This window comes from Caloenas nicobarica, chromosome 1, assembly GCF_036013445.1.
Source record: "Caloenas nicobarica isolate bCalNic1 chromosome 1, bCalNic1.hap1, whole genome shotgun sequence".
Taxonomy (NCBI): Eukaryota; Metazoa; Chordata; class Aves; order Columbiformes; family Columbidae; genus Caloenas; species Caloenas nicobarica.
The window spans coordinates 53,742,532-53,770,158 of NC_088245.1; the positions used below are offsets into that span (position 1 = coordinate 53,742,532).

A 27,627-nucleotide genomic window follows, 5' to 3' on the forward strand; every position below is an offset into this window, starting at 1 on the left:
CTCACCCTTTCTATATTTATAAACATTAATGAGGTCACCCCTCAGTCTCCTCTTCTCCAAGCTAAAGAGACCCAGCTCCCTCAGCCTTTCCTCATAAGGGAGATGCTCCACTCCCTTCATCATCTTTGTGGCCCTGCGCTGGACTCTCTCCAGCGGTTCCCTGTCCTTCTTGAACTGAGGGGCCCAGAACTGGACACAATATTCCAGATGAGGTCTCACCAGGGCAGAGTAGAGGGGAAGGAGAACTAATTGTTGTCAATCCACCATTTTTAGAAGGGCTTTTGCTGTCAATGTATTGATAAGTTTTGTAATATTACAACATACTTTTGCCAAGTCACTAATCGCTGTAATTTGTATTCCACCACGTGCTTTTAGTAAATTCATAACTGAGTTGGAGCCCCCGGAGTGATTGTCTATCATTCATTTCGCATAACTGTGCAGAAATACCCAGAGCTAACTCACACCTGATCTCATCTGTTGAGTCAGGGCACGTGTTGCGTTCAGAGTTAACTCACCCCTCATCCCATCTGTTGGGACGGGACAGCAGTGGAGGGGGCCAGAGCAGGTCCAAGTGGCCAGGCATGGTTTCAGGAGCTGTGGGTAGATTATGAGGTCCTGAATTTTCTTCTCCTACTAAACAATGGAAGGATCTACCCTGCCAGCAGACAGCACTTTGTCTTCTAACACAGACAGGGGCTGTCAGAGCTCTGTCAGGACTGCCATCTCTTGCAGCACAGCAGTGTTCCCCACAAGCAAGGACCACTCACCATGGGCATGACCACAGGGTTCAGGGAGGCAGCCACAGGGCAGGGGTATGCTGTGCACTGCTGTGTTTATTTTGTTGCCCAAGTTGGTTATGCTTGAAGTCAGCTCTGCCTGTACATTATCAGCCTGGAAGATGAGCAGTGTGTTGAGGGAAAAGCTTCTCCTTCAACAGCTACACTGAGTGAAAATGTAAAGCATACGTAATTGGTGAGGGATGGTGTTACAAGGTCTGGATATAGAGAGGAAAATCCTTCCAGCTCCCCACCTTATGGTTCTAATCCCTCACCAGAAGATGAATCTGAATCAAGATCCTGAAATCCCCTGCGCTTCTGAAATTGTTACATGTTCACAATAATAGTCCTATTCTCTTGGAAATACCCTGGAGTACAGACAGGTTCAGCAGTTTTACATAAAGACAGTTCCGAAATCCCTCACAGGCTGGAAAAACAGACACAGCTTTTCTTTCGCGTGGATACTAAGAATCCACAGGTACCTCTATAGGCAAAAAAGAAAAGACTTTAAATCTCTCACTGGCTCATCTGTGAGATAAAGTTTCCCTTCTTGCTGCCAGAGAACTCAAAATAGTCTGTCCAGTCTCACTTCAGGAGGAGAAAAAAAGTGAATAAACTGCAAAACTGAGACCTTTTGCAGGCAGACAGCAAAATCAAAAATGACAAGTCTGGCAAATTCCCGTCCCACAGCCTGCTGATAGCAGTGACCTTCTCTTGCTGTTGCCCTGACTTAGTTTCTGGGCTATCCAGTGTTCTGATACCCAGTTCTCCCCATCTGAAATCCACTGACATTGCTTCAGTCATGCATATCCAAGTCAAACTCTGCCCATGCAGGTTTCACACACAGCACTGGAGAGTGCAACACAGGGGCGTTCAACTCTGTGAAGTCCTCTTGGGTTCAGCAAAGCTTGTTAGTTCAGTCTTAGTAAATGACAGACATCGTGCAGGTCTCATGCTCCATTCTGGTTGGTGACTCAGAATGGTAGGGAAGGTCAGGGGACATTCCGCAGATAAACCAGATCTGGAGACAAGAGGTAGAGCTGCTGAACTCAAACTTATTCTGATCATCCAGACTTCTCAAGTTCTTCCCTCTCTCCTAGCATGTGAGGTTATCATCAAGGGATAAAAAGAACAGCTCACATGACACAGGAGGAACTGCAGAAATAGGCTCTAGTAACAGTATTAGGCTGGTTCAGGTGCCTTGTAGCTACATGTCACTGCATATGAGGTCTCATCCCGCTACGTTTTCAGCGCTGCACCTCCAGTACACGCTCATGCTGGTAGACAGCAGATTAGGTCAATGGGTGTATCTAGCAGAGAGGATCCTGGACAGGGAAACTAAATGTATTCCACTGATGGAGATGAGTGAAATGCAAGTGTAAGTGCAGGAAGGGTGCTGGACAAGAGCTAGATATGAAAGGCTTGCTCTCAGGGTATGAAATTTTCCAGGTAAAGAAGAGGTGAAAATAAAGATCAGCAGCACTTCTGCTTTTCTTTAGACTAATCCTTTCAAGAATTGTGAGGATTCATTCCTCTACCATATAATCAGTGCTGTTCCTTTGCTAATTTTATTAGCTAATTTTATTAGCTTCATGGCTGGACCAGCAGAATTAGACTCAGCTATCTATGCATAACGGAATACATAATCAACCACTTAGTGCAGATCCTTAACACAACTGGGGCAATTCAGCACATGAAGTGCATATGGTAAAGGTACAGGAGGGCATTGTACAAAAAAAAAAAAAAACAAACAAACAAAAATTATTAGTTAAGTCAAAGAATAAAGTTGGATTCAGAAAAAATAAGCAGAGCAGAATCATGTCATTACATTTCTCTGTGACAGATGGGTCTGTTCAGCCGGGAGAAGAGAAGGCTGAGAGGGGATCTCATCAATGTTTATAAATATCTCAAGGGTGGGTGTCAGGAGGATGGGACCAGACTCCTTTCAGTGCTGCCCAGTGACAGGATGAGGGGCAACAGGCACAGACTGAAGCACAGGAGGTTCCATCTGAATATGAGGAGAAACTTCTTTATTCTGAGGGTGACAGAACATTGGAACGGGCTGCCCAGAGAGGTTGTGGAGTCTCCTCTAGAGACATTCAAAACCCACCTGGACACATTCCTGTGTGATCTGCTCTGGGTGAACCTGCTTTAACAGGTGGACTGGACTAGATGATCTCCAGAGGTCCCTTCCAAACCCAACCATTCTGTGATTCGGTGATTTCTCTCCCCCACTCTGCCACCTCACCCTCTGGCATAGCAAAAGGTCATGTTTAGGGACACTCTTATGGTCTACTTTCCTGTGCTACTGCAGGGAACAGATCACAGGGTAAAAGCAAATAGGTCTCTGTGCCCATGCTTGACCCCAGTACAATTCCCCAACTCACATAACACCAACTTAGTGAGGAGTGACCACCTTGTCTCCTATTCTCAATACAGGCCGTGTCAGGAATCTTGAGTTTCACCATTGGTCACAGGAAAAGGTCATTACTGGAAAGATGCTAAAGAGGCCTGTGAATCATTGCCAGACTGAATGTGTTCTTGGAGGAGACACAAACAGCGTGCAGCCTGGGATGCCCTCACATAAATTATCATCAGGAACAAGCTGCCAACTGTACAGTGGTCATCATGCTCAGAGCCACTGTGTCCAAGGGCTGCTCGTAGGGCACAATTAACTGTGTCCATGAGGGGAATTTGCTAGGTTAGGTAAAGAGACGCAAAAAAAGATGGCTTCTTGTGCTAACGCAGGGAGATGGTACCATCAAACAGAGCTTCCCTATGAAGCATTTACAGGCTCCTTGCAGGCACTGACTAGATGAGAGAGTTCTCTCGCTGCAGCAACTAAGACAGACCTGGAGAAGAACTGGAGGCTCGTTGTTTGATGATAGCTGTTGATGTGAGGGTAGTGCTGCTCCAGTGGGCCTTGTTCCTTGTCGGTGGTTGTGGAGAAAGCAGGGCAGAAGACCCCTGTGACCTGGTGTTAATCCCAGCAGTATTTGTTTATTTCTTGGGTTTTGTCTGTTTGTTTAAGGTAGATATAAACTGTTGACAGTGCTGCAGCCATTAGAGTGGAAAAAATTGAGAATTTGTTCTCTGGCCTGGAAAGGAACATGGGTCAACTTGAAGGCAAATTTGATGGCTTTGAATGTGAACGAAGAGCAAATTTACCAGAACGGTGTCATCTGAGGGCTCTGAGCAGATGGACATCAGCAGGTGTTGGAGAACACTGTTAGTAGAGTGCCAAGAGGAAATGTTCCTCTGAATATTAAAAATAAGTTGTCAAAAAAATTGGCCAAAAACCTTATATCTGTACATTTCAGGCTACCCTGAAGGCCTTCCATGAGGAAAATGTTGTATATGTTATTCAATTAGATACTGAATAAACTCAGTCATGTGTTCCCACATTAGTTAACTGCACTGAAGCAAGTAACTTCGCCATAAGCGCAAAGACAGAGTATGCTCAAATGTTTGTGAGATTAGTCTTGCACTCTGCAGCCCAGGAGCTAAGACTTCAAACTGATTCTAGACAAACAAGTTTACTAAAATACTGGGACTGCACATAGTCATATCAGCATCTGTACGTATCTGAAACCCACACATGTCCTGGAGCTGGTTTTGCCTCTGGGATACACAAGGAAATAGAACAACTTGCCAAATGAGCGTGACTGCATTGCAGTCACCAGATGTGATTTAATTGTTCTCAATGTCACAGAGATCAGCCCTGAAGTGATGTTGATTGGAGATGTGGAGATGACCATTAAACTGCTTCTTAGACCAAGACACCTTGATCATATTTCCCCTTAGCTCTCTTTCCTTCTGTAGACAAAGTATTATTCTCAACAACAACCATCAGTAACACTGGCATTCTTGTCCCCAGCAGTACTTAAATACTGTCGTCTCCTGTGAGCGTGTCACTAAAAAAGCAGGGGAAAGCTTCAGTGCAACCGTTATCTGTATTTTGAAAGCTAAAATAAAACTAATCTTTTTTTCTTTCTTTCTTTCTTTTTTTTTTTTTTTTTTAAATAAAGAGCAAGACTGAAACTGCTGAGTTTCATTTTAGTCACAACACTGTCTCTCCAAGTTGTCAGTTTTTTATTCTTCTCTGTTTTGTTGGTGCTTTTTAATCCTCAGATTCACAAACCTGGTTATCTGTGTAGCTTCATGAGGTAATCGATTATTTCAGATAATAGTTAAACTTAACTTAAACCTCAGATATCTGTAAGCACATCGGCATTGCAAGCAGCTTGCTTTTCTTCACTTCCCAATTAAAATCTGAAAATGCACTCTAGATCCCAAAAGGCCTTTTAAATCATAATTTTTATGGCTCAAAAAGGTACTTATGGAGTATACTAAAATTAGAGTTAATTACAATAACTCCTTGCAATCAAGGTCCCACCCATTTTCAGATGCATATCATGTCACTGATCTCACATGAAAATTAATAAAGGACTAACAGTTTCAGTAAATAAAACGTTGATAGCCAGTGTTATCTGTTGCACTGTTCACACTGACAAATTAATTACCTGTTGCAATTTTATGGAATTTGTCCTCGCACTTCTTTATTTTCTCTACACCTACATACTTAACTATGTACCTCCTTGTAACTACCACTATTAGTTCACCATAACTAATATAAACCATATAAATTTTATGTTCTGCTGTTTTGACATACTTTAAAGTTAAGAGAATCTATTTCACGACCACATATTCTGTCTCTGTCATCATTCTGTATAGGAATGTTTTGATGGAAACAATGAGAAACCCAGTGAAACACAATCAATAAACATTTCCATGGACAAGCCTACATTTTTTTTCTTTCTTTCATTCAAAGGGTTCTTGTTAAGAAATCACATTGATCCAGAAATTCTATCCAAAATGTATATTAACAGGCTGGACAAAGAAGGTAGGTGCATAATTCATTATGCTGGTCTACAAGGACGGCAAATCAATGCTTTCATTCAGTTGTTCAAATAACTAAAAACACTAGCTGCAGTCTGTGTGAATTAATGTATTATGGGTATATTAAGACTACAGTTATGGTGCCTGCAGACAAAGCCTGAACTGGCATTAAACCAGCTAAGTGAAGATGGCTGAGGCCTCACAGAGGGTAATTTATACTCTTCTCAAAGGTCCCCAGTACTGACAAACTTAAGGTCAAGACCCAATCCCTTAAACAGCCAAAATAAGTAAGTCATGGTAACAAAGGGAAATAGATTCAAGTTTCAGATTTCGAGAGTATCCAAAAGTGATCATGAATTGAAGGTCTGATTTGTAACTACTCTTAAACTGCCTCCCTGTCTAAAAAAAAGGGTGGACCCTGCCCACCAAGGCACACCCCAGTTCCCCAACTAGAAAACATAAGCTTACCAGTGGCAGGCTTGCTTTTCTTAGCTTTTGCAGTAGTTATTTTTAGAGAGAGCACATAGACCTTTGAGTAGACTACAGGTCTACTCAGTGGACTGAGCAGACCCTCCACCTCAATTTCAATCGAGCCAAAGGAGAATCTTTCAGCAAAGCTTAAGCCTGTTCTCCATGATGTCAACTGGAGTTTTTTAGAAAAAAAATTAAGTCTTTTTAAAGGCCAAATTGGTTTCAGTGTTTGGGAAAGCATCAGTTGCAGTATCTACAAAAAGCAATCCATTACACAATATTAGAATGTAAAATGAGTCCCATAGGAAAGTATGGTCCTGTGGTACAGGGTAGTACAGTGGAAAATTACTGACCTATACAGAGCTATGCACCTGTAGTAGGGTCTTCCAGCTCACCTGAAATATTATTTGAGATGGCATGGCTCTCCTGGGACAAAATGAACTGTACATATGAGTAAGGCATGTAATTCTCAGAAAGCACTAAATCACATAAGCGGGTAACTGATGCAGTTCTTTTCCCAATAAACCAACTGCTGTTAAACCCTTAGATTTCTCAAATAGCAAGTTCTGCCATGGAAACCGCATGGAAATAACTGATGGATTTTAAAAAACTATTCTTTCCCCTGTAGATGCAAAATACCACTCAAAAAGCAAATCTGAATTACGACAAAAAAGCTCAGTCTTTTGTGAATTCACAGCCCGTATTACAACACTACTGCAATCTCTGCTTTTAGTTGTGCTGAAGTGCATGGTACAAGTAAAGCACAAAGAAAAGATGAAAGGCCAAATGCACCTTCTGAATCAGTGCTAAGACATGATATAGGGTCTTGAAAGTTTTCTGTACCTGGAGTCTTCTCTGAAACAACCTGAAGTTTCATGCAATGTGCAAACATAACCAAACCATGTTTGATGGGGGAATGACTGATACAGCTGATCAACCTGCAAAATGAGTATGTGGCATTCCCCAGAGTCATCAAGTGGATACAAGAACAGTGGAATAACACATTGCATTTAACAAAAAGAGACATAAACAAGATATAACTGCATCATATAATAAAAACTATCTGTTTTGTAGCCTTGGTGTAAAATAAAGTAGCTGCTCAACAAAATTTCCAATGTAAAGCTGGATATGAAAATTCCTACAGCAAACTGAAAATTCCCGGGAAAGGTAGGCAGGAACCCAAATGTAAGTACCCAAGGTGAAGTTTAGCCCTGACAAGGCATTTAGTCCAACTCCTAATAGCCAGAAAATGGCTAAAAGGCATAAAACAGCACTGTGTAACCCAAACACCAATTTTTTGTGCCACTGTTTTATGGCCTCTTGCCACACACCTCTGTGGCCACCATAAACAGAGCTTCCCCCTCTATTAGAGGTGGCTCTGGTACTGAAGCAAGTAGCTGCATTTACCACAGTATTACAGTCATAGGGGGGCATCTTAGTTAATTACCCCATGCAAAGCTTAGGACAAGGGGAGGTTGTGCTCCTCTGGCAGCCAAGGAGTGTGTTCTGAGGTGTGCTGGGGTTTTCCACATTGCATTGTGCTGTGCCGTGTAGAAATAATTCTCTGGCCCTTTGTAGCACCAATTCTTGAGGGAAGCCAAAGGCTCATGAAAGTCACAAGTAATAGATCACAATCATTATCTCATCTAACCTCCTGAATACCTTGGCCACTCTATTTTTCTTTACAAGCAAGACTTTTAGAAAGACCTCTGATTTTTGTTAAGATTTCAAGCAACAGTGAGTAATTGGTCTCTATGTTATCCTTATTGCTAGAATAGTACATCTTACTCAAGGTTGAATTTGTTAAACTTCCAGTCACAGCATTACCTTATGTCATAGGACTATAAAGACTATAAATCCCTCCACCTTTATGCCTCTTTCACATACATGAACCTACACACAGTGATTTAGTTCCTTCTTAACCTTTTCTTTGATAAACTTTGACTGAGGTCCTCAAACCTCACATCAAAGCTGATTTTCCATCTTGAAAGCCAAACACCAGATCTGGACACAGTATTCCAGTCGTTTTACGGATGCTAAGTTCACAAGAAAGATCATTTCCCTGGTGCTATTTGCCATTCCCCTTTTTACATATTCAAGGATCACACCAGTCCTTTTGGCAACATCGCATGAAGCGCTTAATGCTGAAACTAATATGTAAGAATATCCCTCGCAAAACCAGTCTCCATTCCTGGAAGTAACCATTGCGTTCTTTGTCAATCGCTTGCAGCAGCATTAAAACACAGTATTTTTAAAGGTAACAATTTAGTACAGATATTCAGAGAATTCTTACCAGTAATTTGGGCAGTTTATTACAGAATCATAGAACACTTTAGGTTGAAAAGGACCTGAAGGACATCCAGTCCAACCTCTTGCTCAAAGCAGGGCTAACTTCACAGTAAAAGCAGGTTGCCCAGGTCCCTTCCCAGTCAGGTTTGAAAATCTTGAAGGATGGAGATTTCACAGCCTTTTCAGACAACTTGCTTCAAGGTTTACCCACTTTCATGGTGATTTTATTTTTTTATAACCTGTGTTACCTGAAAGCATAGCCACTGAAGCCTCTATATCCACATTTTAGGTCTCTGAATGAAACGAAATTTTGTTTAAAAATGTAGCCAGAAAAAGGCTCCAGGCTTCTTATTAGAAATAGCCTTGTTCACTGGTACCTTGTCACTGACTATATGTTGAAGATGTGTCAGCAAGCCACTTTCCAGTCCATACAATATAAAATCTGTTAATTCAGTTTGGTAAACATCATGTAATATTGAATGAAAAGCTCCAATATAGCCCCAGGAATCAACAAGACTGGGAGTCAGACCAGTTGCTTCTCTCTAAAGCACCTGGCCCTTCCTTCCAAGGCCCATCTCCCAAGGCGGCGAGGCAGCTGGCACTCGTTCTCTCTGACTGAAGACTTTTGCTATGAGACTTCACTGTTTCTCCTGGGAACTGGTGCTGGAAAGCAAGAGCTACTGCGCAGCTCCCTGCTTCATTCTCACTCCCTTTCTCAGTTGCTGAATTCAGCTGGACAACTTCTGAAATCTTCCCAGTTCAGCCGCTTAAGCTGAGGAACACCTCAGCTAGGTCTTTAACATTCTTAAGCATTAACTAGGCAGCTATGCTGATTAGGAAATGTTTAATTTCAGCAAATGCTGCTTGTTATCTTCCTTGAGTGCAGCTATATAGTCCCATTCAAGTCTCTCATCCAAGTGCCAATTAGCCATTGTGGCAGTGTACACAAAATGTGACCAGCAGTAGATAGTAAAGGACAAACGCAGAATAAGCTTATTGCTTTCTGTAGGCACCTTGCTCAAGCCCAAACATTGATTTTTCTAAAGTTACGTGTTTCTGGAAAGTTATATATTTGGTATTAAAAGCACATATTTACTAATAGAAAAGTTACTGTTACAACTGTATTTTGCTTCAAAATGTCTGTTCACAAGATGGCAGTTTAAAAGAGCAAGTCTGAGGGTTCTTAAGTCCTATATGCAAAGCAACCTGTTTGGCTAATTAACTTGACACCTTGCTTTTAATATTGTTTAAATGCACTTTCATATCTGTAATAGATTTTTTAAGTGTCATAACAGTTTGAGAGTTGTCACATTACATTGTTATAGCTCCAAACGTGTACTTCTTCTCTGTTCAGGACTATGAATCCAATATACAGTAATGTGACTACTTAAGAAGAGCTATTAGACTTTAAGTCAATCCAGCTGCTGTGCAAGTACATAAAATCTGCATAATAAAAATCCTTATGTTAATTTTGGTTTTAAAAACTGACTGCTTGCCAGGAACTGTTTTCTCGACTGGTATTTTAGCCAACTGAAACATTTTCTTGTCAAGATACCCAAATGGCTTACTGTTTATTGTTTATTAATTAGAGAAATTTGTGTTGAATTCAGTTTATCAAAAATGGGTAGTTCATACATATTATTTAAACTTCCCTAATTTTAAAATGGCCAAATGTATTTTTAATCTGCTCTGAAAACTTTTAATGGCAAAATTTCCACAGCTTCCCTAATTGTCTGCACTAGTACTTAAATACCGCTGCAGTTGAAAGGTTTTATTGACATGCAACCTCAAATTGCTGTACTTTCAAGTCCCCTGCGGTTTGTCAGATCCCGGCAGGTAAGGAGAATGTTACTTTCCCCTTCAGAGTGATGTTCCACCCTGTCCCAGCACTCCTTGAGCAAACACAAGACCGCAGGTACCACACAGGGCAATAGCTGAAGTGGACACCATTCCTTGCTCAGTCATTCTTTACATCGTCGTTGCTGGTAGGGGGCAGCGGAAAGTCTCTGAGACTCTTCCATGGTGCCACATCTTTCTCGGATGGCAGCTGACCAGGTTCTTTTCGCTTCATGGGAAGGACAAAAATAAACAACCAGAGGGCTGCTGGCAAACCTCACGGAGCTCTAGTGCCAAACTCTACCTTCACAGTCTTCTGCGAAGGCCTCCAAGCTCACACAAGCTGCAGCTGATCTACACGAGGCAGACACATGTCCATGACCAACCTCTTCCCCTGCAAAGGTGAGGACTCAACCCCACGCTGCTGGGTGGGTTTCCTGAGGATGCGCAGTCTCTTCGGAAAGAGGTGATGGTCGGATTGAAGGCGAGATCGACGGTTTGATCCGTCCAAAAGGGCCACTCCAGGACACGTCCCCTCGGCCGAGGACCTGCCCGGGGGCCAGGTGCCTCCTCTCCCGGCTCGGCACGCTGATTTCCACCCCTTGCCGCCAGCCCTCAGAGCAGCGCCTCACCCAGGCTCACCATCCGCCCTTGCCGCAGACCAAACCCCCAGCCCCGGGACGGGGCGGTACGTCCCGCCCCACCGCCCCCGGCCCAGGCAAGGACGGGCCGCCAGATCCGGCCCCCGCCCGTCCTCCCCGCCCCGCGGCGCTGCGGAGCTCCCCGCCCTCGGCCGCTGCGGCACCCCGGAGCGGCGGGACCGGCGGCGACCCACCCCCGCGCACGGCCCGGGCCGCCTCGTCCCCTGCGGGTCCCGGATCTCCGCTCTGAGGCCAGCGCGGTGAGGCGGAGGCCTCCCGCCAGGCCCGGCTCCAGCACCGCAGCGATGCCGGCAGCCCGCTGCGGGCCCCGCCGGGCCGCCCTGCGCCCGCTGCATCGCGGCGCCCCGTCTGCGATGAGCCGCCCTCTCCTGGGCACCTTCTCCGCCCCGCTCGCCTCCTCCTCCCACGGAGCCACCCTCCTCCTCCGCCCCCACTCCCTGCCAGCCTCCTCCCCGCCCTTCCCCGCACTCCACGCCGGTGCCGAAGCCGCGCGTCACTCGGGCTCCAGCCCCGCCGCAGACATGGCGACACTGACGGCGGTGCAGCCGCTCACGCTGGACAGAGGTAAGCGCGCTCCCGCCCCGCCGCCGCCCCGGCTGCCCCAGCGCCCTGCGCCCTGCCCGGGGGCTGCCGCGGCAGAACGCGGGGTCTTCCCCCGCAGCCCCGGCGCGGCGAGCGCTGCCGCGGCGGCTCTCCCCGCCCCGCGGTGCGTGGGGCCGGCGCCACCGGCTGTGGCGGAGGGCGGTGGGGAGGCGCCTCCCGGCGGGGCTCAGGTGCGAGGCAGGAGAGGGGTGAGGAGGAGGAAATAAAACTTTGTGCGGGCGGCGGGGTTGCGCGGGGGTAGAGCCGGCATCTCTCCGGCGGGAGCGCGGCGGTGCCGGGGGCGCGGGATGGGCTCCGCGGCCAGCGCTGCGCTGCGCTCCGCCGGGGACGCTCCTCGGTGCTCCCGCCGCTCCCGCCGCCCCCGCCCTGCGGGGCTCCCCCGTGGGCGGCCGCCCCCGGGGCTCAGAGCCCGGCCCCCCGCGCCGCCGCCCCCGCAGGTGTCTCGGCGGGACTTGCTCCCTGGTGGGGGCAGCGTTCCCGGCAGCGGGTCGGGAGCTCGCACCTCCTGAGGAGACTGTCGTTTGTTGGCAAAATGTGGCGTTTTGTGGGGCTGGCGGCCGGGGGGGCTGTGTGCGGGAAAGGGAGCAGCGACTGCAGTTTGTGTGCTCGCTGACGTTAATGATGTTACCCTACAAAACAGCACGTCTGCGTATTGCTGGAGACAACTGCTCGGTCCGGGTGGAGAGAGTGGTTGGTGTTCTGCTGGCCTGGAGTCTGTGTCAGTAGCCTTACCGAGGTAGTGTAAGAGGGTGCTGAAATCTTGAAGTTATGTTAAAATACAACTTTTGCCTCCACGCTGTAAAAATTGGACCTTTCCCTCACTGTGCAATCGTGTCCGTCATAAGACTTCACAGAAATGTTATATTTCTGTGAGTTACAGAGGAGAATAACTTAACGGTTCTGATTTGTTTTGCTCCTTTGGCTCCGTCAGTTAGAGAGGTCCAGCAGCTCCTGATACAGCATCCTGAATTGCCAGGGTGTCCTTCTTCCTAACTTGCATCCAGACGCTCCAAGAGGCTCCCACTGCATATAAATCCTGTACTTTTGAAAGCACGATTGAGGCCAGTGCCTTTTTTTTTTTAAATGTGTTTGGGTTTGGTTTTTGGTTTTCGTTTGGGCTTTTTTTGTGGGTTTTTTTTTGGTTTGTGGGGGTTTTTTAATTTGTTTTGTTTTCCTGAGGATTAGGTTGGGCTTTCGAAGCAAAATAGGGAGCTTCTTGCTGTAAATCCTAGGCAAAAGAAACCTGATGAACTCAGTTTCAAAATGATAAGGCAAGGGTTGGCACTTTTACTGGAAGCCACTTGAGAGCAAAACAGCCCACAGAATACTTGAAATACAGTTCGCTGGATGGCTTAAATTCTGACATTGGTAGAAAAGGAGAATCTAAAGTTATTCTTAACTGAAATAACAAAATGCTGGCATGTGCTTTAAATTAAACTGCTCAGAAATCCAGTGTGTAATCTACAGTTTCACCCTAATACTGTTTTCAGTAAGCAGGACAAATCTATTTCCTGGCAAAGCATTGAACAGATGGCAATCCATTAGTAAACCTGGCTTTTCAAAGGAAAGTATTACTATTTCAGAATTACACTTTCCTTTTCATTACTAAAACTATGCTTTAAAAATCCACAATGCACAAAAATGCAAATTAGTCCCAATTTAAATATAAGCATCTGTTGTCTGGGTCCAGGATATGCCTAACCATTTTGCAGTGATGCCAACATTACAGTCTCCCTGTTTGTCGGCCAGGGCTGCTGCTACTAGTGCAAGAGAGATAAAACATCACAGAATGGTAGGACGTGACATGCAAAAGGAAAATACAGACAAGAAGAAATAGTTTTAAATACTGCACCTGGCCTGCAGAAAGCCATTTAGTTAGAGGGATACATGTTATCACCTATAACGTGTTGCTGCTACATGAACTGAAGAGGGTAGGCTGAATCAACCCCAGAAGTAACTAGACCAAGCCCAGTGCTTCCAATTATTTCCCCTGTAGTCTTTCTTTCACAGCCGTGGAAGAGGGAAAGTGCTACGTGGTGAGATTTTCCAGATTTCTGTTGCTTTTATTAAAGCAGACACAGCTATGTTGACTGTCACTGTGCTTTGCACAGCTCTGCTGTGATCTAGGCACAGCCCTGAAAAGTCTTGTACACTCATATCTACTTTGCCATGTCCCACGGAGAGCTCAGCGCAGCAAGAAAATAGCAAGTGTTTCAGGAGAGGCAGCATTAATAATCTTGCACAGCTGAGGGAATTGCTGCTTGATCTCACGCCAGGAAGTGTTCTGCATTTCCACCTGCTAAGGATCACCAAAATGTTAAAACATCGTACAGCTACATACATCAGAAATCTGAATTACACTCCGATGTGGTCTCCTCCTGGACAAAACATATACACTGTATTCTAGTGCAGTGGTGGGAGCTTTCTTAAAGCCTGACGTAAATGGACTTCAAAAGCTGTATGGTAAAATGAATTACCATTTAAAGGTGAAGGGCATGTTGCGTGTGAATGATTGAAAGCCAATTACATTCTGGAAGATTACTTCAGTCCAAAGCACAAGAATTAATTTCCTTAATTCCTGTCATCATGTGCCTTTCTACCTGCACAAATGTGCGCAAGTGCCATTAGGACTCTTTAATATGTAGAACAAGTTCACAAAATAATGGAAATTTTAATCACTTACAATTTAATCTCAAAGATTTTTGCCTGACCTTTGCATGGTTGCTCTGCTGGGAGGAGGTGAGGGAATCAGCAAATGTTTCAGGGAGGAAATGTAAAGCAGTGGAGCTACATGTGGGCACCACTTCAGGAGCACAAGGAGGATGGCCCCAGTGTTTGGGAGCTTTGTGAAGGGCAAGAGCCTGCCTGTCAGGCGTCTTTCAACAGCCAAGTCTTCTCTGTAGAAAAGTGCACCCTTCCTGTCTTTATTGCAAATTTCCTACATATTGAATCAATACCACACTGTCAGTAATCCCCAGTGTCCATCAGAACTAACTGGGGGAATTTTTTGAGTTGATTCAAAGCTTAAACCCTGAAGGTGTAGGGAACTATACCTTGTTCTAGGTTGGGATGGAAAGTTACAGTGCTGTCTTTCATAAAATGACAAGCAAAAAAAGTAAGGTTGGGCTTTTTTTTCTTTTTTCATTTTATGTTCAAGGCCAGGGATTAAGTATGTTCCCAGCTTAATTTACCTCTATTAAAATAAACAAAGCATTCACTCCAAACCAAAAGAGTAATGTTTCAAAACACCTATACAATTATTTTTTTACTTCTTCCACAGGTATGTCTTTAGTAAGAACTTGGTTGAAACTGATTTTGATTACAGAGAGCTCTGGTTCCAGTTAGTTGGCATTTTCCAACAGTATTTATTTGGATTGGCATACCACTTGTCGCATGTCGTGTGTCATCGTTCTCTATGCAGGGGTGGGCAGGTCTGCCTTCGCGTCTCCTCTCAATGTCCTTTGTCTTCCACAGAGATGTTGCCTCAGCCTACCCCCGTGACCAGCAGTTGCTGCCTTCCCCTTTATTATCCAGAGCCCATGTCTCTCTTGCATGCTGTCTTCTATTGCCTTGCTCTTCTCAAAGCCCTACTGCAGTTGACTCCATCACTCTGTGCATTGCCCGTAACCCTTACCCGTTTTTACTGTTCAGCAGCCCAGTTTCATGCTCTAATCCTCTGATCTTCTGCTGTCCTATGACCATCAGCACCTCACCAGCTTGATGTTGTCTCAAATGCTGCACGCACATCCAGTGGCAACGTTCTGTTCTTCTCCAAGCACCTCCCCGAGCCAGCTGAGCCTCCTCGCGGTTCTCCGAGGACCTGCTATGAGTTCCTGTGTGCTGCAAATAAACATCATGAGCAAATAGAAATTAAAGGAAGCTTGTTGTGGGTGAGATCGCTTAAAGGGTGTGTTAGCACACTGTGATGGAAGCATTTTCTGCAAGTACCATTACACTCCCAGAAATATGTTGGGAGGGAATAGATTTCTGTGCTTCCCTTGGCACTCATTTTAGGAGTGGTCATATGGAGGCCTGCAAATTGAAGCAGACATCTCTCTAGCTATGCATAATAGATGTTCCACTCTTATCTGAACTTCTTTATTTTGCTAAATGTCTGGCAAACTTTTCATAAAGCTTATCTTACTTTAAATTTTACTTGTTCTCTTCCTTCCAAGATGAAAATCTGCTCTGAAAGAAAACTGACCATGTATTGGCTCAGATTGTTGTAAAACCTCAGTCCCTGTTCCTCTCTGCGCAGGACCAAGAAAGTGGAAGCTTTAAAAGGACACTTTTGAAAAGTTCTTCTTGTTTTTGAAGAAATTATACAATTAGCCTGTACAAAGACCATCTCATGACTAAGAGCAAGGGGGTATCTTTTCATGTGAAGGGGGGCTTTCAACTGTCTTTTTTTAATAATCCATGTCCTATTATGTTTTTCCTTATATAGTTACTGTTCATGGCACTGATGGTTTCACTTCTTCTTGTGACTGAGGATAAAAGAAGAAATTTGAATAGACTGAATATACAGTGCTGATATTTTAATCCCTGTGAAGTTTCATAACAAGGTCATAGCTATTGGCTATTGACAACCAAATTTCTCTTGCTTTCAAATATATCCGTGGAAACTGGAAAGGCTTCTTGCTGTTTGGCTGTAACGTGTAACTGAGCGCTGTTGTTTTTTTATAAATTCAACAAATATTTTTCCAGTGGAGTGCGTGTCTCAACACTTCCTGAATATCCTTTATAAAGTACCATGTTCTGTGATGATAAATAAGAGTACAAATGGGCTTGGAGTCACCATCAGCTGTTAGAGCTGATAGACAAACTCTGCCAGATGTGGTACTGGATGGCACCTGACCGTTAATATACATTGATACTTCTTAGAGTACTCCTCCTTTCCTCCTCTCATCATTTTTCTTCCCATTGCATCCTCATAGCCTACATAAATGGGGATTTTTCCCCATCTGTGCCCATATATATGTATATAACATAAACTGTACTGAACATCAGTTGCGGTAGACTATGTGTATATTAGTATAATGCATATTATATTGGGAAAAAAATATATAATGTACTCATCAGGAAGAGAAAATCAGATTCATACAGTGTGAAATACAGTCCTTGACAGAGGAGCAGCATAAGGCCAGGTCTCTCTCGCTGGGGTGAAGCCCTGTGGAGCAGTGCTAAGCGATGTGCCGCTCCCCGCCTGGCTCCCTGTCTGTTACGGGGATGTCTTCTCTTGCTCTTCAGCCTAGTGTGCTAAAATTGAAAAATATTTCTGCAAGTGCCACACACTTTAAGTCTAACATTTCTCTGTTTGGTGTGTCAACTAAGGATGTATAAATAACCAAATTCATTCTTCCAAGAAAAAAAAGACCTATTGTTTGTAGGAACAGGAAAAAAGTGACAGTTCTGGTCACGGACTGAAACGTTTGGGGTGTTTTTTAACATCATTGCATCAACACTTATTAGTGTTGCTTTTGTTTTGTTTTTTTGGTTTTGTTTTAAAGTATTTTTATGAAGGGATGGATTAAGGTAAGCGGATTGAGCCACTGGTTTATGGGTAGGTGAATGGGAATGTTTTGTGAGGAACCGTGCGGTTGAAATGTTGGTTCGGCAAGAGTGCAGTTCAGCCATGCCTCCTGGAGCTCTGGGGCTGGAGGAGGAGCAAGTGCCAACCTACACGACATCTTCGGTTTTCATGAGTGGTGTAAAAATACATGGTTTGAGAAGTTAAATGCCCATGTCCAGCCTAAATGTCTTCAGCGGTAGGGGCCTGACCTGAAGAGGTACTGGGGCACATGGTCGCACAGGAGCTCCGAATGCATCTGAAGTGGGCCCACGGTAGCATACCCCTTCCCAGAGACGGCCCTGTTCCCCAGCCCAGAGCAGCTCATGGTGGTCTGGAAATTGAGTTTTGTCTGGGCACAGTGTGTGGAGATGAATGAAAGTTCATCGTATCATCTTCAGTGTGCAGCAGGTGCTGCAGGACCCTGCCGCTGCCGGTTGTCAGAGAGCTGTGCCTGTGCACAGAGACATGGAAACATCTTCCACAAAACCCGTGGCATCTTTTAACATTAAGTCACCATTGTGGAGTGTAAAGGGGGAATATCTTAAATTTCGAGTCATGTTTCCTTCAGAAACACGTAACTGACAGTATAGCGTATCTCTGCAGAAGCTGGATGGGCCATCAGGAAAAGTTTGCGAGACACCTTTGAAAGAGTAACCAGGCCTGTGGCCGATGGGTAGCTGTGCAGAGACCTTGTGTTCCTCCTGCTCTGTCAGGCTGAAAATATTTCTTAGACACGGTAGCAGTGAGGTAATCCTTTCGGTCTATCTGAATTTATCCTGTGTAGAGCAAAGTGAGCTCGCCTGTGTGTGTCCTGCTGCTGATCCTTCTCAGGAGACCAACTCCTGCAGCAGGGTGAAGTGGATGGAGGCTTTGACAAGCCCCTGCACAGGTGTGGGCTTCACCATTTGCAACAGGTTGCAAGGGTGTTAATGATCAGAAAGCACAAGGGATGCTACTTTTTTATGTAGTAAATGTATGCGATCTATCTACAAATAATGTTGAAAAAGAAGGATTTGTTTTATGAATAACATCCCTACAAACTTCAGTTTCACACCGATGTCTGAGAGACATTTGTGTAACTACAGGAAAAAAGGATTAACCTCTTAATGTAATTGTAAGTAAATAATTTGCTTAATTCCATCCTATCACTTGAGTTGGACTCCACCGATGATGTTACCAGACAGAAACTTTTTTTAAAAATGTGACAAAGTACTGAAGTCATCAGCTTTGTGCAGAGAGTAATTTGTCCTTCAAGTTCTCTGTTTCAGGACACACATGCACATCTCTTCTTAACATAGATGACACTCATGCGAATGCAAAAAGATACAAATACAAGCTCTTGACTGATGTGAGTTATTCAGATACAAAATAATGTTCTTGTGAGTAATGTAATAAAATTTGAAATATGAATTATGTAAAACTATTGGGTTTAGTTACTTATTAGAAGCACAAAAAATGAGAAGTTGAGGATTTAAGAGGACACCAAGTAAATGCAGATAGGTAGTATTTTGAGAAGCACATAACTGTAAATTTGTAAGTCTGCCTTCCATCATACACAGTTAATTTGTTCACACAATCCATTTTTGACATTTAAAAAAATAATACTTACTAATGTGCTGTAAACTGTAGATGTATGTATAAATACAGGCATTTTCAAAGTTAATCTCAGTCAGCTTAATCTTCTTTTGAGATATTTGTTGGAGACTCAGCCTCTGAACGAGAAACATTCAACTGTTAATTCTCTGTTCAGATGAGAAGATTTGATTCAGAAATGCACATTTACATAGTAACAATGTTTTCCTGAGTAGTTAAATCACAGGCTTGAATCTTAGATACGCTAAATACAGAGGGAGATATATGTACATTTTGAGAATTTGTTTCACCAGGGTCCAAAATGGAGTAGTTAAATAAACCCCCAGTTTCTCAAATGCATCTCAGCTGAGTTACCAGGAAATGTGTACAGCTTCTCAAAATGTGTTGTTACCCTAGTCCTACTTTACTAATAATCCTAAGAAAAAGAGAAAAAATCTTGATTAGAAAACTTTGTCTCAAGAAGAGATTGGAGGAGGATTGTTCTTTATTATTTAAAAGATGAAACAATGAAGCATCCATGAATACAGAGACCATCGAATAATTGATTTTAATTGTTTCTGTATAAACATGGATAATTGCATAAGGAAGAGTGTTGCCTAAAATAGGCTCTTAATTTATTTCTTCTGAACCAAAATTACATTTTTACTGGTTCTTTTCAATAAAAGCCTATGTTTAATCACTAATCCTTCACATCCACTAACTCTTTAATTTTCTTTTTCAACCGTGTTTTCTGAAAAAGAGTAAATCTCCTAGACCTCAAGGTATCAGTCCCTCTACAATCAGTTAAACATTGGGGAAAAATGTACTTGAAATAGATTCAGTAGATGATCGTGGCCATGAGCAGCAGTCTGAGCCCTCAGAAATTTATTTACCATCATCTCTTCACTTTTCAATAGATTTGGTAGCCGTGTTTTTGTCAAATGGTATTTACTGAATCAGCGCAGGAACAAAAGGTTAATAGAGCTGTTCTTTGTTGTACGGAGCCAGACCAGAGAAACTTGAAGAGGGCATGATGGCTTTGACATCTATGAAGCATTCTTTGGAAAAAGAGATGGTTGTATGTTTGATCCCCTCTGTAGCCTGATAGTTTTGTAACCCAATAGTAATAGCTCTGGAGTTGCTACTAATTTATATAGCACCTTTTGTGTCCTGACAGTCCAACCATGTCAAAGTATGCCGGGTGTGTCCCTCGTATGGTAGGTAGATACCTTGTGAAATCGGGCTGCAACCCGAGATGAGTTCCAGTTCTCCTTTTCTTATTCTCAGCATTGTTCGAACGCATAGGCCACCAAGCAACAGCACTGCAAAGGTGACAGTGATCTCTCTGTTTCTTACAGGGGTTTTCTGTTGAAATGTTTTGTTTGTAACTTGCAGCAGCAATTCCACATAGGCAGGGCTTTCTTCTAAGACAATAGTTGTCTCAAAGTTGAAAGTTAACAGTGATCACTTGTTGACATCTACCAGCAGCATAACTGTACTGCCTAGTTTTGCAGGGATTTATTAACAAAGGATTTTATTTATATTGCTTTCTTCTTGCTGTTGTAGCTTTTCACATACACGCTTCTTTCCTTTCCTCAGAAATGACTAGTACGTAGCCAGCTACCAGAGGGATTCAATCTGCAAAAAGCAATATCCTTAAATCCACTAAAACTGAAGAGAGAATATTAACTCTTCTTGTTACCTGAGCCTACAGATAAAGTCATGTTAGGTATGTGTATGTAATGACTACATTGCATCCATTGTACTGCACAAATGCCATCTTTTCACTGTTGTTGCATCGAAGTCTCAAACCACAAGAAGATAAAATTGTGATGCTAGGCTTCAAGTGACAATTTGTTTTTGTCGCTATGTACAATTACCAGTAGCCCACAGCCATCTTTCTCATCTTTCTGGTAATGACAGGAAAAGATTTAAGACTAAGATTAGCTGGGGAGATAAGAACTGAGGAGAGGCAGCAGGAAACTCTAGTAATGACATACGAGCAGAGAAGAAAGTGAGAGTTACTGCTTTGACTCAAACACGGTGCCTGTTGTGAAGGAGAATTAGCATCCCTAAGTTAACCTTACCTCCCTTTGCGAGACACCTGTTGGGGCCTTTTTTTCCCTCTTTCTGTCTTCTTTCCTGCCAAGAAAAATCTCTCTGATGCAAACTGAAAACACACGCTGAAAGTATTGATGTGGGAAAGGCATGAGGTTGCCCATATGGCCAATACTTTTGTTTTGCGATATGCACATAGGATGCATAAATACTTGCTTTTGCTTAGACGGAGCAGAGAGGGAATGGGTTTCAGCTAAAAGTGTGTTGTTTTTCATCCTGTTTGTTCAGGCAAGCTTATTTCTTATAATTATTTCTGTTTTCTGCTTCTCTAGCTTAGTCAAAATTTTGACTCCTTCAGTGATTTTAATGTTTTTCTCTCTATGCTTGTGGTTTAAAACACAAAAGCAAGTCTTTTATTAAGTAAGGCCCTTGGGGTATGTTAAATTACCAGCCTATTTTTCTTTTAATCTAGTATCAGGACCTCTAAACTGTTTATGTTTGCAATTTCAGCAAATTGTCCAGTGTGCTTTCATGTAGTGTTTAAAGCAGCTCGTGTTGTGGTTTAACCCCAGTTGGCAACCAAGCATCACGCAGCTGCTTGCTCACTTCCCTCGCCCCCAGAAGTGGGCTGGGAGAGAGAATCAAAAGGGGAAAAAAAACCTCGTGGGCTGAGATAAAGACAGTTTAATAGGACATCAAAGGAAGAGAAAATAATAATAATAATAGAATATACAAAACAAGTGATGCACAATGCAGTTGCTCACCACCCATGACAACAATAGCCTGTGCGTTCCTGAGCAGCAGGCTTTGTTCCCTGGTCACCTCCAGTTTATATACTGGGCATGACATCATATGGTGAGGAACTCCTCTTTGGCCAGCTTGAGTCAGCTGTCCTGGCTTTGCTCCTTCCCAGCTTCTTGTGCACCTGGTAGAGCATGGGAAGCTGAAAAGCCCTTGAGTACCCAGCAACGACCAAAATATCAGTGTATTATCAACATTCTTCTCATACAAACCCCCAAAACGAGCACTGTACCACTACTAGAAAGAAAATTAACTCTATGCCAGCCAAAACCAGGACACCCCACTCCTACAAGATCAAGTGATGTTGTGATCAGGAGGCAGATGAAGCTGGTGGAGAGTTACCAAGGCATCTCTTCACAAGATATCTGTGGTTACAGGAGGTAGTAGACAGCTTTCTTGCTTTCACATTGTTCAGCCTGTAGGAACTCAATTCATTAAGGCCAGATATATCCACCATACTGAATTTCTGAGGGGGTTATAGCTTTGCTTCAAAGGATTTTCTTTTTGTCATTTCATAATTTCAGGAAGTCAGAATGCCATTTTACATGTCCTGTGTATGCAAAGAACTGCTTTAAACACCTGAGATCTTTCTCTTTAAAAAAAAAAAATACTTACAGAAAGACTGAGAAGTAAAATAAATAGCAGTAAGTCTGAAGCTACAAAGTATCCTACTTCCTGCAGGAAACATGGGTTATCTTTTATTTAAGAAATAAATAGATACTTATATATAGATATTATTATATAATATATATTTATTTGAATACAAAATAAGCTTTTAAAAACTGTTTTATTTTTTTATCATATTTGTGGGCAGCTCTCCCTAGTCAAAAAAAGGACTAGAATCATGTCTCATGCATTCTATTCAGCAGTGAGTGGCTAGCTATAAATCATAGTTGTGATCACAAAGAGCAGGTCTGATTAAGTAATATAAAGTCAAAACTATATACAAAGGAAAAAAAAAAGGAATTTTACCTTCCTTTTTCTCTATAGCTAATGCAGGGGAAAATCATTACATTCTAAGTACTGTGTTAGAAAATACCGTAGTATCCAATGGTCTTCTATTTCTTGCATTTTCAGGTTTATTTTTTAATGTTTTCTCTTAAAGGATAATTTGGTAACTTGTTTTAACACCGATACTATGTTTGGTGCCTTCTATATAAAAACAATGGGTCCTGTCAAATGTAAAGGGTTGGTGTATCTGCAGTTTCTTCATTTCTCACGGATGGCAATGTCTCTGTTGAAAATTTTCAAACTCATATTTATGCACCTCCTCATCCTGATTGCTTTAGAAACTGCAATGAAACTAATAACTTGGAAGAATAAAAGTTATATCAGTGTTTAAAAATTATTAGGTTTTGAGGTTAATTTTAAATACCAATCTGAAAATTCTGAATTGCATTATTGCTCTTCAGGCCTCAAATTAAGCCAGTGAAACTCATTTTATTGAAAGGATCCTGAATTACCCATTAATTTGATCTTTACTGTTTTGCGATTTATTGTTATTGCTTTAAAAAGCAACAATGGAAATGTGACAGTACCGAGCCACTTTCTCACTTCCTGATGAGCTCTTAATAGTTTTAGGAACTCTATAAATTGATCACACACACACACAAAAAAGAAAAGCAAACAAAATCTGAAAATTGCTGACAAAGGTGCTCCTGTGGCTGCTTACATGAAGGCTTCAAGGAAAAAGTTGAGGACTGGCTCTGTCTATGTACAGTAATGAATATGATAAGAAGATCGACCAAAGTAAAGCAAATCCAGTTCTCCCAGGTGGCCTTTATGGTAGGTTAAGGCTATGAAAATCCCTAGCTGAGGAGAAGAACAAAAATCACTAGTTAGAACTGAGGAAAGTGGGAAGGAGGGCAAGATTATTTAAGACTCTGTAGACATTGTGAGGTTCATAGAACACAGAGAGGCATATTTTTTCATTTAAGGGAACCTTTTGAGTGTTGCAGTTGAAGAAGGTAAGCAGGGTATTCAGAAGCAGGATGCCTGAAACGGCAAGTATTTTAGGCAGAATGCCTGAAACAGCAGAAGTGACTGAAATTGCTGAAGAGAGCCCTGAAGGGCTTTTGCGGTGTTGAGGATGCTGGATGGAGGGGTCTTCGCACAGTTTGCTCTCTGTATTTGGGTGGCAGGTGGCACTGCTTTCCCCGCAAATAAACTGTATCCTTTCTATAAGTACTGTTGCAAAACATCTCAGGCCTTTTTCTGTCATATTCAGGTGTTCCTGCCACAGCTGCTGGGAAAACTTCATGGTCTATAACACTGCCTTGGGGTGTGCAACACCTGCGTCACAGGCTCTGTGTCTGAGAAATGGGGTAAAGCAGAGAGTTCAGATACCTGCGGTGTGCCTGAGAAGCCAGAGCCAGACAGAACGTGGGTGTAGCTCAAACATATGGAAACTTACAGACCAAAACATGGTCCGATGAGTAGCCAAACGAGCCTGCCCCAGGCATTGGGGGAATGTATGTAGAAACCCCTTGGGGATATGCCACTAATGTCATTAGGGCAGTCATCTCACATCAGGCAAAATGAGACAGACAGATATACTCATTTTTCTCATACATTAAGCAGAAAACAATCCATAAAATCATTGCTTAAGGCATTTTTAAAAGCTTTAACTACAACATGCATTGCCCTGCTTGCTAACAACAGTGTTTTTGTCAAATGTAACTGTTCTGATGTATGGTGTCTCGTGAACCACATGGAGATGAATTTGCATGAGTCATTCACTATATATCTGAACAGTAAGAGTGGGTTTCATCATAGTGATGTAGTTGTCTAATGTGTAGGATGCCGACATTTACATCTGAGCTGATCTTCAAGTCTCCCTTTGTAGTCCACAAAGGGAACAGGCACTCCCAGAGTATGATTCATCTCGTCTAAAATAGGTCAGATGAATTGTAGCCTCAAAGGGTCTGTTTCTCCTCATTGACTCTAAGTCTAGGGTGAGTCGCTGAGCTGTCAATGTCTACATCAGAAGTGTGGCAGCTGGAAACCCTGACCACAAGATGAATCATGAGAGCTCTGTATGGCTGTCCTTTGTTATATTTATTTGTGCATTCAAGTAAAGTTTAACTACAGGAGTGTAAAGTGACACTGCGTTAAATCTATAACTACTACCCATATCATCTGAACTAGAGTATGAAAGCACTGGTAGTATTATTCTTGCTGTAATTAATTTGAATAGACCTCACAGATACATGCTGTAAAGTGTTGAATAATACTGCTGTTTTCTAGCAGCTTAGCTCATTGCTCCCTGCCCATTGTGTCTGATTTACCACGGTGAAGTACACCTTTACACTTATTGATCAGCATGAAATTTTGGGCAAGACAAACACATCAATTTAAATGGGGAAAAAAAGGCTGCTCTTTGCCTCTATTTTTCTGAAGTGTCCAGATTAGATTAAATAAATATACTGAAATAATGGAAGAGATTTTGTATTTCAGGAGAGCACTGTACTCTCACCAAAGAGGTGAATTGAAGTGTATCAGACAGCCTGGTATTTGACACCAGAGTAAGAATTACCATGTTGTACAAAGCAGCAACTGACAGCAGAGCTGTAGTCATATAGAAAATTTTCAAAAAATACACACTGAAAATCTGCCAAAGCTGGTGCTTTAGCCATGAAGTCACATAAATAGTTTGATACAATGCACTAGAGCTACTGGCTATGAATTATGAATGAACTTTGCTAATCACCACAGAATTCAGATTGCACAACCATTGATTACCTGCTGTCATTTGATAGTGTTTGGAGAAGATTGCTAGACATAATAAAGCATCCCATGTAGGCTTTGGGAATGATGATAAAAACTTGACAGAATAGCATTAAGAATTCTGGAATGCATTCGCATGAGCTTAAAGGAATAACTAAACCTGAGGATAAGTATTGCAGGAGTGAAAAACTACTGACAGTTATAAGGACCTGTTATGTCATGCAAATTCTTCACCTTCAGCCTGATTAAAGGTCTTCAAGCACGATGGAACAGAGCTTGAAAATTGCCAGGATTATTATTCTTTAATGCCATGGTGAAGCTAGTGAATATTTTAGAGACTTACTAAGTATCCTTGCTGTCAATTTGTAGTGATGTTCCACCTCTTTGAGACACCAAAGGGTGGTGTTTATGCAGCACATTTACTTTTCCAAGAAACCAGCATGCTAATACAGCGGTCTCCAGAATTAACAGGAATAGGCACAGAAAAACCTCAAGAAGATGAGAAGCCTGTTCTCTAATATCTTGTTAATAAACAAGTGATCGCCATATTTTGGCTTTGGGAACAACCCGCCATGATTCTAGAGTAGTTATCAGGGTAAAGAAATACTGTGTTTCTGAGTAATTCCTGTTTGAACCCAAACTAGTATTACACAGCATTTTAGCTACTATTTAAGTGCCTAATAGTCGTCTTAAGTCAGAGGATAACACATTTATTTTAAGGACTGCAGACGAACTCACTGATAGACTAGCATAAGAGAGGAGGGTTAGGCACTGGTAGATATACAACAGTTTTCACACTTTGCTGTATAAAGCGTGCATGTACATTCTTTATCAAGAGTCACTCTAGCATTAAATGGAAAACATTTAGCATGCTAAAATCATTTGCTACATTTTTCTTAATAACATTCAACCTACCTGACTAAACTGAAACAAACATAAACCCTGCACAAAATCTACCAGGGTGAAACCCCCAACTGGACAACTTTCACAGAACACTGGAGCCTGATCTGTCCAATGTCAACAGCAATATGAAAGAGCACTGAGTTCAGATGAGCCAGAATTCTTTCTGTGGATTCATAATTTGCTTTCAAGTTGTAAAACCTCAAGTGCAAAGCATTGGAAATTTTCAAAACATCCAGCAAATTAAACAGGTCAGTCTGCTTTGTGCATTGCTAGCTATTTGGACAAAAATCTACAAGTGAAAAGAATATATAACAGAATGTGATAACTAAGCCAGATGACCTGTTCATCAACTGCACTATGCTTTATGGCTATGTATACCTGATCCAACTTCATTTAGTATAGCATTAGAATGTTCGACTTCTATCACAGTATGGTCATCTTGCTAGTTCTATGTTATAGTGAATCCTCTCTTTAGGTTTGGATAGGAGCCTCCTGCTTGTGTCTTACTAGCAATGCAACTGAAATGTTATTCAAATGAAAATACAGAAAGAACACTCGAAATGAGATTTTTTTTTTCTGAGAGTCATGCTTTTCTTTTGATGAGTGCACTTGATAAAGCGCATTCCACCCACCCACCGCCTTCTGCCTTTTTTGTTTCACTGATAATGTGACCCACCACACTGCAACAGTATTATTTCCTGAAAGGCTGCAGGCAAGCATGATGATGAGAAGACAAAAAGGGAAGCGAATGTCAAACAGAATGGGAGAGAAAGGAATTGTGCATATGTACGAAGAAATCAGAAAAAAATGGTAGGAAAAAAATATGGTAAGAGCTGGATATAATAAGGGAGGAAATAAGTGCATATTCCTTTTTAAAGTGTATGTATCATAGAATACAGAAGAATAATTCTACCCACATCATTACTCAAAATTCCCATCAATTTTGGTGGGATATAACTGTGAGAAATGTAAATAAGATTTCAATGACATTAGCATGAGTTTAATGTTAGTATAATGGAGTTCATGTTTTGGAAAATGTTTGAGAGAGACAAAACAATCCTTTTCAGAAGTTGTGTTTAAAAAAAGTCTCTGCTTAAAGGAAGGACAAATCAGAAATAAAAAGCAAGGGTATTTTATTTACATAGAACTTAACTGTTTTTAACATAATTCCATTATCTTTGCTACATATATGTATATAAATGCACACTATCTTTTCATGAGTTTATACTTTCCGTGAGGATGTAAGAAAATGGTATTTAAGAACAGTTCCTTGGTGACAATGTTTACAAGCAAAGCTACTTACAGTTGTGATCAAAGGAAGACTGGAGACAATAAAAGTATCCCAGCAGAGGAATATCAGTCCTTCTCAAATGTATGGCAATACACTTACTGACTTCAGCAGGAGTGGATTCCCTGCTATATCTTTTTTTTTCAACGTTACTTTAAAATCTTGCTCGTC

General features: G+C 42.2%; 1 protein-coding gene across 2 annotated transcripts in view; it reads left to right on the forward strand.

Moving 5' to 3' along the window:
• The first annotated feature begins 11,217 nt into the window (after positions 1 to 11,217).
• LIN7A (lin-7 homolog A, crumbs cell polarity complex component) overlaps positions 11,218 to 27,627 on the forward strand; it is a 48,055-nt gene continuing 31,645 nt past the window's right edge. Inside the window, exon 1 of one of the 2 annotated variants that reach the window (XM_065649483.1) lies at positions 11,218 to 11,497. In XM_065649483.1, the coding sequence (XP_065505555.1) occupies positions 11,218 to 11,497 (280 nt within the window). The remainder of the gene's footprint in view (positions 11,498 to 27,627) is intronic. The other variant, XM_065649492.1, reaches the window with a different exon arrangement.